This window comes from Helicoverpa zea, chromosome 3 (genome assembly GCF_022581195.2).
Source record: "Helicoverpa zea isolate HzStark_Cry1AcR chromosome 3, ilHelZeax1.1, whole genome shotgun sequence".
Lineage (NCBI taxonomy): Eukaryota > Metazoa > Arthropoda > Insecta > Lepidoptera > Noctuidae > Helicoverpa > Helicoverpa zea.
In genome coordinates, this window is record NC_061454.1 from 9983841 (window position 1) to 10000000 (window position 16160).

The window sequence follows — 16160 nt, forward strand, 5'->3', positions numbered from 1 at the left end:
CGTGCTTGAAAGGATTTGAAGTTCAACTACGTACATGTTAGGTTACTGAAAAAGATTGATTCAGGATCTATAGGCGAAGTTCTCGTGGCCTGGTGACGTATATAATATTAACATAAATAAACCTATTGTAAAAATACAAGTTGAGCTCGAGCTTAGTTTTCTTTCTAACTTTGGGGTCAGCCGTAAAGCTACGTGTGAGGGATAACGTCCTTGGGACTTACATCTACATATCGTTTTTCTACTACCTAATTAATATGATAATTAGTATGTCTGTCCCGATTTTGGAAAAATCGATTCATTTTGAATTTTAACATTAAACAATGCGGAGGCGATAAATAAAGTGCTGTCTATTTAATAAAATAACCGGGAACAGGAACTTCTGTAAAAGGTATCTCGTGCACCTAGCTACTGCTCTGCAAACTCCCTAATATTTACTAACAAGACCGGGACGCCGATAATTTCTGCGCATGCGTACATTGCTCCCCTCTGACATTCATTGGGAGTCGGAACATCTACGAGGCAACATATGGATAAACAAACAAAATTGTGAATTAAATGCTCAAAAACAAGTAGAAAATGGGCAACCAATTCAAGAACGTGGCGGTCATAGCCTGCTTGAAAACATTCCTTTTCGTTTTCAACGTCGTATTCTGGGTGAGTTATTTTTATTTTCATATGTTTAATATTTAATCTTAAATAACAAATAAGAACCACCTACTTATATGATATTATAAAATACACGGTATGCTTTTAATAAGCCTCTCCTCATTCATCACCTTGAATTTTGGGTGCCTAATATTTCAGAAAATAGCTCACAGCTGTTAGCAAATCCATAGCCAGTTCTTTCATTTGTTTAGGAGTTTATAAACGGATAGAAGACTATCACGTTATCCAAAACACATCTAAAAACAACGAGTAGTCGCTACTTCTTTCTATAGAAATTCAAAGTGAAATCAAAACGTGCATGAAATATTTAATCGGACAAATTTTGCTTGACGAAACATGTCTCTCAGTTCACAGGTTTGTTGCTCCTGTTGGTGGGACTATGGGCCGAGTTCGATCTGCACAAGTACATGGAACTGTCGCCAGAGTTCTCTGGCACTGCTCCCCACGTGCTGATTGGCATCGCCTGCCTCATAGTCCTCGTTAGCTCCATCGCCTTCTCCTGCATCATCAAGGGCCAACCGGTTCTACTTTATATTGTGAGTTAAGTTTAACTTAAAGTAACGTTAATTATCTTTCTCCTCTGCTTCATTTCTCAATCAATGACATTTGCCTAAGTAGTTTATTTCTTTAACAAGTAGGCAAGTATGAGGGAATGGCCTAGATTAATGTTTCAATAAGTAGCTGTTTTATTGGCGGCTATTTTGCCAAAGACCTCTGTTAAAACATATGCAAATATCTGGCTTCCAGTATGGCGGTTTCCTGGCATGTATCTTCATGATGGACGCAGGAGTGGGAGCTGCCGCCGCGTGCTACCGAGACACCTTTGCCAAGAGCCTCCACGACGGCCTCACTCAGACTATCACCAACAACTATCCGCACAAAGCTAACTTTGATTTCGCACAAAAGAACGTGAGTGTTAAAAGCAATGCGGTCATAAAACTTCGTCTAGATTCCTAACTTGTTACCTATGCCTGAAAATTAAATTAATGCCAACCATCCAATTACTTAGTTAACTTCTATCAATTCAAATCAGACAAACTTCAAGACATCAGTAGGTACATCAACACTAAGATAATTTATAGCCGCACTTAATTTACTTTGAAAGTGACATTACTTAATCCCTACAGTTACTTTGCCCCACCTCTCTCCTCATCCCTAGTTAATTGCGTCTCTCTCGTATTCCGCGGCTAATTAACAATTCCGCACGCGTTCACAGTTGCGTTGCTGTGGCGTATCTAACTACACGGACTGGATAAGACTGTCACCACAAAAGGTGATCCCTATCTCATGCTGCCTCGACCCGAACGACTGCATCACGGCTAATTACAGCGATGTCTTCCAACAAGTGAGTTTATGTTTGAACATATTTTATTGTGACATGAAGTAGCTAACTGTAGTTTGATATAGTAGGTAAATAACTCGTAAAGCAGGTAGTTATATATGCAACATAAAATATGTTTTTGACCAAATTGAGACGAAATTAATGTTTTTTATTGCACGCCTTGAAATATTCCTGTTTCGATAGGAAGCCTTGCACCTAATGTCCCGTAAACCTAGCTTGATATGATTTGCTTAGCTTTTTTTCCAACTATGATGGGCTCGGTTTCCGGTCTAGCCTTCTGATTACCAGTTACGGCTTCCACAAATAGAGCAAGAGAAAAAGAAGCCGGAATCCACAATTTAACGTCTCTATCGAAACAGATCGGAAATCCTAGTTCCAAATAAATAGCATCATGCTTTCGTATAATTACCTAAGTAGAGGCCTTGAATATCTGGTTTTTGTATACATTTAACTCATCTATCATGACAGAGATTCTGTGCTAGAAGCAGTAGGTACCTACCTGCCTACACTACTTTTCCATTAGCAATTTCTCCACGATGTTTTCCCGCACCGTCAGTCAGTGCGTATTAAACTGTAGTCTATATGTATGCAAAAACTCTGGCAAAGAGCTAATGTTTTCTATTCCTAATGTGTTGTTTATAATACTTTGTGTGTCAGGGCTGTTATGCGGTGATCTCGGAATACTTGGAAAACAACATCGACCTAGTGGTGGGCATCGCCATCGGGACTGCGCTCCTCCCACTGGTCGGCACATTACTGTCGTGCTTCCTAGCCAGTTACATCAAGAAATCTAAATACGACGTAGTCAACTAACGACTCTCCGTACTCGACGATTACGGCTTGTTCTACGCGAATCTCAATTTTCAAATCTCTTCTTGACTGACGCTATCCATGTTGGACAAATTGCATTTATTAATATTTCAAATTATATAAATTAAATATTTATTAGAATTTATGTTTACAACTTTAATATTGTATTTAAAATCAATTGAAATCTTTACAAATATTTTAAGCATAATCGATTTTTGAATGTTATTAAACTTGAAGCAAGGCAATTTGTTGTTTTATTGTTATCATAAAATTAAAAACCGGCCAAGTGCGAGTCGGACTCGTGCACGAAGGGTTCCGTAAATTACAGTTAAATCAACCTATCTCAAAAACTATAAGAGATACTTTGATCAAACCAAAAATCGTTGAGAGTTAATTAGCATGCATCACCTCTATTTTTTTTAGAATTTTATACCCCGTAGTTATAAAAATAGAGGGGGGGGGACATACTTTTTACGACTTTGAGAGCTGATATCTCAAAAACCGTTCACTTTAAGAAAAATGTTTTTTAGAAAACTTTATATCATTTTAAAAGACCTTTCCATTGATACCCCACACGGGTATGTACATCGAAAAAAAAAATTTCATCCCTCAGTTACATGTATGGGGGGCCCCACCCCCAATTCTTTTTTTTACTATTTAGTGTCATATTTTTGTAGCGGTTCATACAACACATATTCCCATCAAATTTCATCACTGTAGTACTTATAGTTTCCGAGTAAATCGGCTGTGACAGACGGACAGACGGACAGACGGACATGACGAAACTATAAGGGTTCCGTTTTTGCCATTTTGGCTACGGAACCCTAAAAAGGCAGAAATGTTCAATAGGAAAATATTTATTTTCTGATAATCTTATATCACTATCAGCATAAACAGTCTTATAATAATTATGTACACTTGAATAGTTCATGACAAATTAGAGCAAATTGATCTTTATCCGAACAAGGAACAAACATGAAACATAATAATGTGTGCTTACTGCAGTTGTAACAATAATGGTAACTACAAATTGAGCTAGTGTTAGTACAGTTAGTCACTGTCTGAGCTGTTCTTGTCATCCTTGGCCTCTGCGGCTTGTTCCTGCTTGTAATGTCTGTACTCTGGCTTCAGCTCCCACATGTTCTTGTGAGGGTTCTTTAGGTTATAATTGCATACTTCTTTTAATATTTCCTTTAAGTATACAATGGGCTGTCTTGTAATCTAAAACAAAAAAATAATTATTAAAATCACATGTTTTTCCATATTGTACATACTTTTAACCTCAGTACAATAAACTCCTTGGCAGATAAACTGAGCTAAGTAAAAAAAAAACCTGAAAAGATGATTGCCGAGTTACAACATACCTTTTGCAAGTCTTTAATATTGTAATACTGATGTTTTTCAAATGCAGCAAACAGCATGTTGAGAACTGCCTCCTTGTCATCTCTTGCTTTCTTTCCTTCTGCAGTTTTCTTCTTCATGTAGTCAATCTAAAACCAATCACATATTTTCAAAGACATACAATTTTGAAGGCTTATTTAAAATTGGAAAAAACGTGGGCAAGCATTGGTAATATACCCAAAATATAGTGTGGTCTTTCTTCACATCCTAAACAAACAATGAAACAATAAATATTAGGGTAAAAAAATAATCTTACATTGTGTTTATGGTCAGAAATAGGCTTGAAGTTCTGCACTATCCTGTCTAGCTGCTGCACCTGTCGCTGAGGCATAGACGCCTTCCTTATAGACTCAGATTTCAACTTGTAGTAAGTATTGTCAGCATATGGCCTACATTCCAGTTTCTGTACAATTCTACCTTCCATGTAAAGCTTCTCGGACTCAGGTACTACTGCATCCGTATTGGAAGCTGAAATAATACATCATTCAGTTTAATAACATAATTTTAATTGAAGACCTTCTTAACTATCCTTAAATAAGATTTGTCATGTTTATGTATTTACATCGTTTATATCGAAATATACGTACGAATTGCATGTGAGAAGACTCCTAGAGATTGTCTCGTAACATTGGACACGTCAAGGCGATGTTCTTTTGGTATGTTCTGTTCACCTGGCTCCTTAAGACAAAGAACAGCTTCTGATAATGATAACTGTACTTGAGCTCTCTGTCCTGGGGCTCGTGAGATCTTTAACTTCCCCACTTCGATATTCCCTGGTGCTTTTTCCCATTTGTTGGCTATATATTTAGGAACTTTTACGAGCCAAACACCTCGACCAGTATTTGATAAGTCCAATTCGCGGTCTATAGTCGGCGTTGTCATTTTGCTTGTTTAAATTTTCTGCTAATGATTTATTATAATGATTTAAGTAATTGTTGTAAAATACAAAATTGTAAGACGATTTGATTTGATTCACCTCAGTTCAGTTCAGATTTTTTGACACTCATCCATATGACATGACACTGACGTTTGACGTTTATTGAAATCGACTACAGACACTAAAGAACAGAAAGCAACACTGGTCAATCCAAATGTGAAAAAGCTTGAAAGAGGCTAGGCAAAGGATAATTTCAGATGATTTCTGGAAGTAAGTATTTTTAAATATTCAGCGTTGATTGATATATTGCGATTTTCATGTAAGTTATACGTCATTTTATTTCTTTAAAAGTTTTACTAAATTCTTTTTCATAGCTGCAACCATATTAAAAACGTAAATGTCAATCAGTCAATCGTATTCGTAAATGCCACTCCTGTCAGATTTGTCGATATGATTTTTTGTAAAAGTGTTTTATTTTAGTTAGATTTCTGTGTTTCTGTCCAAGATGTTGTACACTCGTTACAGCATTTCGTAATTATATTTTTCGCTTTCGTAATAAAGTAATGTGAAATCATGTTTGGATACAGTAAAGAGGCAGTAAGAGTGAAAGTCAAGGTTCGTATTGTGTTGGTCAATTACTTTTTATAAATTAAATGTGAAGCATCTGCTTGTTTCAATATTGTTTCTAATTTAAATATACATGGTAATTCATGCTATACAACATAGACAAATTCTATGTTGTTATTAACTTGAGTATCAGTAATCAATATATGGAAATTCCACTAGTAAAAGTATGTCAGAGGAACCCATTGTTTGGAACAAAGTAATGAAAGTTATAATTAAAGTAAGGCACCGTTAGTTAAAATAAATTGCTTTATGAAACCAGTAAAATGCAGGGATTAAGTATGTTTGTAATATTTTTCAGAAATGTGAGGGGAAGCTGCAGCCTGAGCTCAGGAAGTTCTCAGTTGACCCTCAGATAACTTCTCTGGAAGTGTTACAAAGCATTTTAGTGAAAGCATTTGATATCAAGTCAGATTTCACACTCTGTTACCGAACAGCTGATGATTATGGACAGGAGGTCTACTTACCTCTCCTGTCTGACTGGGACCTGGATGCTGCTTTTCTCAAGTAAGTTCTATTTGCCTATTTAACTGATTTTGATAGAGCTAGCTGTGCAAAATATCATAACTGCAATAATAACAATACTGTGACCAAAAAACGCAAAATGTTTCTCCATAAATTTCAGGGCACATAATATAGCCCTCACTCAAAGATCAGAGCCATGTGTGCTGCTAAAAGTGGATATGAGACCGTTTGCGGAAGCCTCCGAGGACTGGGAGCCACCAAGCGTGAGCCCCTCAGCTCCCATGGTCAACCAGAATTATAAGGAACAGCCTACTGTTGCTCCAGCACAGCATCAAACTGAGAAGCAAGAAATACAGACTGGCTTCCAAGGAATGATCATGAACCAGGTACGTAAATGATGTAGTTTTTAATTACTACCATTGTAATGTACCCATTTTATGTATTTTTAATATGGCTATTTTATTACATTTACTATTAATTTTAATGGAAATAATCAGATTGAAATGCTTGCTGGATTCTTGTTGCTAATTGTTTACTCATAGGAACAATAAACTAGATAGGATGTGTACAAACATAAATATTATTTTAGAAAATAAATGCCTGTCTGTCTAATGCAGTTATTACCAGTTTATTAAATTGAAGGATGGATGATAATGAATGTGTTGTATCCTGAATGATATCTATTAGCCTGTGGGTAGTATTATCACTAGCACCTAAATTGGAAAAAATATAAAGACTAAAGTAACACTTTAAATAACTTTTGTCAGAAACATTCATGTCATAAGAAATAATGTAGAACTTTTCCAAAAAAAAGGAGAAAGAAAGAAAGGAAAGGCAGCTGCAACTAAAATTAAGACTACTTGCATAAAAATTGCTCTGTAGGTAAAAGCAGATCCAGCCCTCAAAAAAGGTTGTATACTATATGGTTCCATCCATTCTATATGGTTGAAAATTCAATTACATTCCCATTCATTCATAGAGGGAGTACATAGGGTAAGTATATAAGCGTGCACTTTAGGGGTAGCACATAAACAAGTTCTTAGAAGGATTTCTCCTAATAGTAGGATTCTGTGTAGTTGATGACTACATTAAGCAGAATTTTGGTCCTTTAATATTCTTCTTGTTGCCCATTTGATACAATATTTTGTTGTCAGGTTGAAAAAACATTCAACATGGTGACAAGAGCTTTGAATCTGTACGATGACCCCAACAACGCACCCCGGCCGCCGCTGAGTGACATTGAGTTTAGAGCGTTCCTTGATACTGTCGGACAGATCACTAACACCTCCAAGCTGAGGGAAGTCATATATTGTGGAGGCATTGACCCCAGTCTCAGGTTTGTATGAATATTACACAAACACAGACTTACCAACTTGTGAAAAAGACATTTTTGCAACAGCTACCTACATCCCCCCAGAAACCCATTACATCTCCTCTCAAAAACCTCGGCTTTATTACAGAAAAGTTGTTTGGAAGCATATTCTCAATGTATATCCTGATGGCATGACTGGCAAAGAGAGGATGGACTACATCAAACGAAAAGCGAACGAATATTACGCTCTCAGAACAAGGTGGAAAGACTGCATACAAAAAGGAATGGTAAATAGAACACAAATTCCTCTCACTTGACTCATAAAATCACAATACACTGACATAAATAAGAATACCTTTATGCCCTCTATTATAATGTGTTTTGTACTTGATTATTATAGGTAAATGCTGACTTAGCTTACGTAACTGGAATGGTTCGTAAAGATGTACTGAGAACTGACAGACATCACAACTTCTACGCCGGCAGTGATGACAACCAAAACATAGCTTCCCTCTTCAACATACTGACTACGTAAGTTGTGTACACGAATTATGTCGGTTATGTTAGTTCAGAGCGATTTGTTACTTGAAAATGTGTTGTTCACAGGTACGCCCTGAACCATCCTACAGTAAGTTATTGTCAAGGTATGTCTGACCTAGCATCGCCGTTGCTTGTGACGATGGGCGACGAGGCGCATGCCTACATATGTCTGTGTGCGCTCATGACTCGCTTGTACCCAAACTTCTTACTAGACGGAGAAGCCATGACCGTCAAATTCACGCACCTAACCGAATCCCTGCAAGTTTACGATCCAGATTTCTACAACTACTTAAAATCACAACAGGCTGACGACTTACTATTCTGCTATAGGTGGCTACTCTTAGAAATGAAACGAGAATTCGCCTTTGACGATGCTTTGCGAATGCTCGAAGTGTTATGGGCATCCTTGCCCCAAAAAACTCCGACAGCAGAATTATGTCTTAAAGAAAAAGAATTTGATCCCGCGATGGAAATAGACGATGATCCGCCTCCTTTAAGTCCCTTGATAAAAGCACCCAGAGAGAATGCGTACACTAAGGTTTGCGCTATCCGACGGCAGAGCTCAAGCTTCAGTCTCGCGAACGTGAAAGCGCCTAAACTTGCCACGTGCAAGCAAATGAATCACAGCTTAGACGAAAACGTAACACGCAAAGTAGTCCCCAATGCTTCTCTTCGGCATGCAAAGGAATTCCAAAGTTTAGACGATGCCACATTACAAATGCAGAAATCGAAGCTAGATAGGTATGACACAGAGAAGAATAAAGAAAACAATCTGTCCCCAAAAGATGGAAAAGTGCACAATAGACGAAGTATGAAGAGTGTTCCAGAACACGAGAAGTGTCCGGCGACACAAGACGCACACAACACCGCGTGGTCAAGTACTGGCAACCTTATGAACGGGACCGGACACGGCGACGTCAAGGAGACGCCTCTAGGGAACCAAATACGATTATTACGAGATAAGATATCCGTACATAACAACAAGTTCTTTTCTTCTCTTGACAAACTGGACTCTGATTCTGTTAGCATAGACTCCACCAGTAAACCAAAAGTAAAAATGATCAAAAATTTGAACGAATTTCTTAATTTTGCGACAGGAAGTAAAGTAGGCGCAGTCACACAAGAGAAGTTGCAAAGGACACATTCGGTGATAGAGAGAAGTTCCAAGGAATGTCCCAGAATAACTCTCACTAAAATATCTGTTGACGACGTCAGTGTTCATAACTCAAAAACAGACAAAACTAGTAAATTGAATAAAAATATATATTCTGATGCAACTGAAGGCAGCAGTCCTGATGACTCGCAGGAGTACTATCCCATGACTACTTCTATGACTAGAGAATTAAGACTTGAATTAGAACATTTGGATCGGCAAGTTTTTGGCCCTTCGTACATAAATAGATGTAGCATGATGTACGACTCTCCCTCGGACTCAACTAGCACTGACGACAAACCGACACACGATTGTACTGAGATTAAACAAGACGTTAAAGTCGCTACAATAGAAGCACGACCACAATTATTAGAAACCGTAAAAAAGTCTCCTTTGCTGGAAACTGTTAGGTCGAATGCCAGAAGTGCCGAAGATATTTATTTATGGGAAAATCCTCTACACAGGAATACCCCAACGAAACGAACGACAGCGAGCTGCCCGCAGACTCCTGACGAACAAGCCGACCTCGATTTCGATGGAGACACAGGAGAAATAATTGAGGAGCATTCCGGTAAAAAGTCCATCACACCCATAAGATTGTTGAGGAAAAACCAGTCATTAGAGCCCCAAGACTTGTATCGAGACACAAAAACGTCGAACACACATTCCAGTGGATCAGAATCGTCTGATAAGGATGTTGGTGAATCGACAAATCTAGAATCTATAAAAAATAACCAACCACACAGTACCAATGCGTCAAGATCGCAAAAGTTCTTCTCAAGTATGTCGCAAGAACTAGAAAACGCTAAAAAGAACTGCGAATCCCTTCTCAATGCCAAACAAACGAATCTGCACAGTGTTGCATCTACCATCAATAACTTCCAGAAAAAGTATGAGGTGTTCAAGCCTCCAATTCAGAAGACTGCTAGCGTTTCTTCTGTAACCAGCGAAGGGTCAGTGAAAACTAGTATAAGCAGCCTTCCACCGCCCGCCGTGTTTGGAGGTGGGAACCCATTTTTGATGTTCCTTTGTTTAACTGTGTTACTACAACACAGGGACTACATAATGCGAAACCGCATGGATTATAACGAGCTGGCGATGCATTTTGACAAAATGGTTCGTAAACACAACGTAAACAGGGTACTGAACCAGGCGCGACAAATGTACGCTATCTACTTGAAACAACAAGCACATAAGACTGGCGATATAACTACTTAATTTAAGAATGGGACGATCTCTTGTAATAATTGTATTGCTCATAAGGTATAATTTTGGTCATTATAGTATATGTATGTATTAAAACACCAGTAGGATAAGTCTTACTTTGTTAGTAACAACCTATATAATCCCAATGTCCTGTAAAATATTTTCGAAGAAATCTTCATTCACTTGACCAGCTTTATTATAAAAAAAAACCAGTAGAAAAATTAATACAGTTGGACCACTAACATCACTATGATAAAAGTCAAAATGTCAAATATTTTAAATTCAATAAGCCCAATTAAATTATGAGTAAGTGTTAACTCTAAATTGTCCTTAGTATTTGAATATCTATTTCATATATTCCTTGACAAAATAATTATGAATTTTCTGCATTTAAAATTATTTCAACCTGCATAATACGAGTAATATAACAAGGGCAGCAATATTATTATCGAATCTGTAGTTTTTAGTCTCACATTATTTAATGATAATTCCAAAGAGCCTTAGTTTGATAAATAATTGTGATATTTTATTTTTATTATTATGTACTTTACGACAATAAACTAAAGCCTTTGCGTTATACTATAACTCTATGTTTAATTGCATTCCACGATATTTATATGTAATAGTTAAATAATTTATGATCCTAAAAGTATTATTTTTATTCTAATCGAATTGGATATTATGACACAATTCTAGTCCTTCTTCAGAAGCAAATGCTCTTCAAAAAACTTGCTTGCTGGCCTATGCATTTATATTTGTACTTATTAAAATAAATATATTTCATAAATAAAATATATCTCATTGAACTCAAATGCATATTCCATTTTAATTGAATACTGACTGTAAAATGATGCAATTTAGAAATGTAAATAAACAAGCAGTTTAAAACGCATATTTGTATTATTTTTCGCAACCTATATTTTATTTACGCCGCTATTGTGTTGTATATTTTCCACACATATCGCTATAACTTACGATTTGTGGTTGCACAAAATGTATAGGTTTCTAAACCAACCAACCACTGTAGTTATACCGTTTTGTTTTCAGAACAATTTGGGTGCACGCTTCTGGTATTATCAGGGTACAAAACAAATAAAATACGTGTCTAGGATGGTACTGAGAACTCTATTAAAATAAATTAATATACTTCTACAGGTAGAAACTATTGCGCATTCAGCAGGTATAATGTAAAACCATACTTTATGCTTTCATCTGAATCGTCATTTACCGTTAAAGTTTAACGTCTACTACAAAGTGGTATACAATAATGGCACAAGTTCAATCTTTTTAAGGTAATTTTAATATCAAATTATCTTAGTGTTACATTCTGAACTTGTGTTTTTTTATCATATTTTATAATGCTTTAAGTATGTTAACAAGCATGTGACTATAAATTTTAAACTGCTACAAAACTAAAAGTACCCAACAATATCACATTCTTCCCTTTTTCCGTCGATTTTTTTTCTGCTGTCGACAACCAATTTTATTTTGTTCGATTTTTATACAGCAAATAAAGACATCAATCACTAAACTGGTTTCGTATATCGTTTACTTCCTCTTGTTGCCGCCGCCTCCGGATAGAATGATGGCAATGCGCATGAAGATGTTTATGATGTCCAAGTATACCGAAATAGCTCTGTAACAAAACAATTATGTTTTATTTATTTCATAAGCGTTTATCATATTTAGTGATAGGCCAAATGTAATGAATTAGAGTGCATTTTTGGTGATAAGCTCTTATCATAATGATAAAGAGCATTGCATACTGAATTCTTTATCAGATAAACAACAATATCCGTACTTGCTAAACTGTAAACAATACAGTGTAAACAACAATTTTTTGATAACTACTAATTAAGTTAAACAGCTACCTAAATAAAGATTATATAAAATGAATCAAAATAAAAACAACTTACGAGTTTATCGGGTCATAAGGCTTTAATCCATACATAGGGTGCAGCTCAGCGCGTTTGACAATAGCTTGCGTATCATATAACAGGAATCCACCGAATACAATCAGACCACCGTACAAACTGAGTGAATATAATCCTGAAATGAAACAATTACACATAGTGTTACATCAATCCATTTCATGGCTTACATGTGTTCTTATGTTATAAAAAAAAATTATATAATATGTGCAACTGAAGTATTAAGATGGAACCGACAACTGAATTGAACTGAACCAATGGACGGATTGTATAAAAGACAATTTTGCCATAAGAATTTCAGATATGACACTATCAGATCAATTAATCAATCAGCTCTTTATCCTCAACATCAGCCTGTTTTTTTCCTGCTTTAGAAGATATTTCTAAGTTCAGTGGTGTCAGATAGAAAAGCAAGAAATAAGAGGACGGAATATTACCTGCACCGAGTGCGGTAGTCTGTGGCACGAACATGCTGGCGAGCGAGGCGGCGAACACGGCGCCCAGCCCCATCGCCAGCGGAGCGCGCATGTTCAGGAACTCGCCCGACGGGGCGCAGATCGCTATCGTGCTCAGCCCGCCCACTACACCCGCTGTGTACCTGTGCAATCATTAAATCAAAGGTTTTTGTTTCATACAGAACTATTACAGGTACTTAGGAAAGGTCAAAGCTAGGGGACTGTTCCAAGGAGTTGGACTTATGGAGAAGAATCAGCAAGAAAACCTATAAACACTCTTTTCAAAATAGAAGTCTGTTGAATAAACAAGTGCGAGTAATAGGGGACAAACCAGCATGAAATTAATTGTAAACATCATTAGAAACACAATCTATCTCACAGGATTGTAAACTGTCAAGGATATTATATTATTAGATCTTTTTCAGTAGCAATAACATATTTAACTAGCTGTTGAAAGGCACATCATAAAATATTACCAAGCAGCCCGAGTCAGTACGGCACCTCCAAGGAAGCACATAGGTGCAATCACAGCGCCCATGATGCCAGTGTGCACCATCCAGGCTAACTGCTTAGCACCAAAGCCAGGGGTGTAGTCCATGCCACGAACCACCATGCCAGAGCCAATCATCAAGCCTAGTGTTACTATGATTGACTGAAATTGAGAACATATAGATATAAATAAAGATCCAAATAATTTGTCAACAAAAAAGTTACACAGTAAAAAAAAATTTCATCATTTTATTTAGGAATTTATCATCAATATTACTCATTGAGTAGAATGTATGCCAAGAAATGATTAATCAAAATGTTTATGTTGACTTACCATCCAACCATTTCTTGCAACTAAGTTCAGCAATGCAGGTGTCCTAAATACTGTGTAAGCACTGCCTGCAGTCAATGCAATGGAACCAGCGATATATCCATATGTTGCCTTAATGCGATCTTTGACATACTTTGGCCAAAGGCTGAAAATAAAAAAGGTTTAATTTTCATAACAATATTAAATATCTGAATACCCTGCCAAAATTCAGTTACCGTCCAGCAGAATATAAAATGTTGATTGTTTACATAGACTCTAAAATTAGAATCTTTATGTACAATACAGTATGCAAAGTGATATAAACAATCAGGTACATCAATCTTATTTATCAATGTTATTATCATCTCTATTGAGTGTAAATTAATAAGGAAGGGCGAAAGGAAGGTTTCTTCATTAACAAGGTCAAAATCATGACCAAGGTGAAAATATGTGAAAATCCAAAGTTTTCAAGATCTCTGGGATAACAAGTTCAGTTTGATTATAATGCTAGAAACAGTACAATCAGTTTTCTTACAGAGACAAAGTCTATAAAGAAGCTGACTGAAATTAACACGTTCATGGACAGAACGAGATTAAACATCATCGTTTGAAATTAACGCGCAACGTGTATACACGTCCCGCGCGCATATCGCGCTCGGTTGTGTCATGATGTCTTGGGACGATACTATACGATGGGACGCTACGTACATACACATCGTATAATTTGTATGGACATTTACTGTGTCATTTTGGTACACAATCTAAAGTTGAAGTTTCCGCGAACGTGTTAGTCTTTATATGTATAGTAAATAATAAGGACTTATTATATTGTGAAGTTTATGTAACCCTAGATAGATGTAAATAGGAGTAACTTACTGTGCTTCTGTGCACACTCCCGGTTTCACCCCAGAGCCATAGTAACAGAGTGCTGCTAAGCTCATGGCACTAGCTCCTGCCAGTGCACCTTTTCCTAAGCTGAATGCTGAAAATAATATTCATTCATAAAATAATGGAGTCAACCATGCAACAATTTTCCAAACTGTGTAAATATTTCAAAAACATAAGTGATAAAGAGTAGCTTACCATTAGGCCCAGCAGGAGCCATCAGTCGGGCCCATATTGAGGCAGTGGGTTGTTGAGCTGCTACTCTGGAACGAGGTTCCCTGGCGTAATTCCTGATCACATAATTTTTGGGCACGAAGTTCTTTGGGATTGGGGTCTTGAGGGTATGGCCTACGTTAAACGCAGAACGCGCAACGCACATACGCGACAGCATGATGCAATCTAGAAATAAACAGAGAAAACCAAAAAATAAATTAACCTAAGATGTTAACCATGATTTAAAAACATATTAACATTTACGGGATTAATTATAAAAACAAGAAGAGTACTCACAATTTTATATCCGATCGTTTTTGTCTTTATTAATTTTCTTCGGAAAAATTAAATGTCAAATCTGTGAAAATATTGTGATACTGCGTGTGTTTGATTTGATTGAGGGTTTTATTCGATGAACTGACTGGAGTTGAACACTGACTTATGGTGACCGGTTATTGCGCAAACGTAGTCTTACTAAAATCTATTGAAATAATACTGCTTCAATGTTATGGTCGTGTGAGTCGTATAATGCTAGAATGATGACGACCTGCAAACTGCGACTTTTCACAGAATGTTCCTCACTATTCTGGAAAAAAAATCTGTCAAATGTATACTGGTTATTCTGTTGGAGAATATCCAGGACAAGGCACGACAAGATAAGGTGCTTTCTAGACAATCAATTAAATTGCGCACGTTGAGTTTCAGTGACAACTTTTTTTGTAGGTATATCTTATCTTTGTCTAAATGTACGAAGCTAGAGTTAAAATGTTACATTAAAATGTGGCTGGAAAATCTCTAGTCACGTTTTATGTAGTTTCGTATGTTTAGACATCAATCAATACTATCAATTAATCTCTAGCAGAGAGAGATGGATACTCCAAAAACTAGATTTGAGCTAATGAGGAAGGAATATAGCGAGGCAAAGAGGCCGAAGTAAGCAGAAGTGCCTCTTCTCTTCGTATTCGCTCAATCTCAGTTAATCCGGCGAGTAGTGTGGAGGACGCTTAAGAAACTAAAACTATGATTCCATGATATCGTTATTATTCTTGAGCATAGATATAATATTACTAAACAAGATTGCGCACGCTCAAAATATATATTTACGAAAATGAACTCTATTCTAACGCAATAAGGTACTAAATTGGTTGCATAATACACAGAGGCAAATCCGAGCCGAGAGGGATAGTTCGAACGGAGGCTGTTTGTCTCTTTCTAACACCTTGCCAGCATAAAAAAATGTTGTGATCAAAAGTTTTGTCTTCCCAAAAACAAGTGAATCACTTATATTTTTATCTTATTTTAACAATTGTAAGTCAACAAATTAATAACAATCGCATTAATTTATTCGTATTTATTATTAAAACATAAACAACATAAATTTTTATTTTGCTTTTTTTTATTTTCTAGCGGTAACCCTGAACATTCTTGGCGCGTAATCAGCATTTAAAATTTTGTTTATATTTTTTTGTATTAAATCAATT

General features: G+C 36.5%; 4 protein-coding genes across 5 annotated transcripts; 2 read left to right on the forward strand and 2 right to left on the reverse strand.

Annotated features, from left to right (window-relative positions):
- The first annotated feature begins 18 nt into the window (after positions 1-18).
- LOC124645764 (tetraspanin-7-like) lies at positions 19-3063 on the forward strand. 2 transcript variants are annotated; one of them, XM_047185640.1, is made up of 5 exons: positions 19-654; positions 1021-1202; positions 1414-1575; positions 1883-2011; positions 2666-3063. In XM_047185640.1, the coding sequence occupies exons 1-5, from the start codon at positions 468-470 to the stop codon at positions 2819-2821; spliced, it is 816 nt and encodes a 271-aa protein (XP_047041596.1). In that variant the 5' UTR covers positions 19-467; the 3' UTR covers positions 2822-3063. The 2 variants fall into 2 exon arrangements, with proteins under 2 accessions (XP_047041596.1, XP_047041597.1); XM_047185641.1 differs by having other exon boundaries at positions 20-654; positions 1014-1202.
- A 594-nt stretch (positions 3064-3657) lies between these two features.
- On the reverse strand, positions 3658-5237 carry LOC124646314 (general transcription factor IIF subunit 2). Its single transcript, XM_047186440.1, has 4 exons — positions 4807-5237; positions 4476-4687; positions 4183-4308; positions 3658-4039 (listed from the first exon to the last, which is right to left on the reverse strand). Exons 1-4 carry the CDS (start codon positions 5099-5101, stop codon positions 3869-3871), a joined length of 804 nt encoding a protein of 267 aa, XP_047042396.1. The 5' UTR covers positions 5102-5237; the 3' UTR covers positions 3658-3868.
- Positions 5238-5504: 267 nt separating this feature from the next.
- LOC124645848 lies at positions 5505-11288 on the forward strand. The gene is made up of 7 exons (XM_047185788.1): positions 5505-5711; positions 6022-6227; positions 6346-6571; positions 7340-7521; positions 7646-7784; positions 7898-8028; positions 8104-11288. Exons 1-7 carry the CDS (start codon positions 5670-5672, stop codon positions 10406-10408), a joined length of 3231 nt encoding a protein of 1076 aa, XP_047041744.1. The 5' UTR covers positions 5505-5669; the 3' UTR covers positions 10409-11288.
- A 214-nt stretch (positions 11289-11502) lies between these two features.
- On the reverse strand, positions 11503-15296 carry LOC124645851 (growth hormone-inducible transmembrane protein-like). Its single transcript, XM_047185792.1, has 8 exons — positions 14977-15296; positions 14665-14865; positions 14458-14563; positions 13606-13747; positions 13259-13434; positions 12765-12925; positions 12313-12445; positions 11503-12032 (listed from the first exon to the last, which is right to left on the reverse strand). Exons 2-8 carry the CDS (start codon positions 14855-14857, stop codon positions 11945-11947), a joined length of 999 nt encoding a protein of 332 aa, XP_047041748.1. The 5' UTR covers positions 14858-14865; positions 14977-15296; the 3' UTR covers positions 11503-11944.
- Positions 15297-16160: the final 864 nt, after the last annotated feature.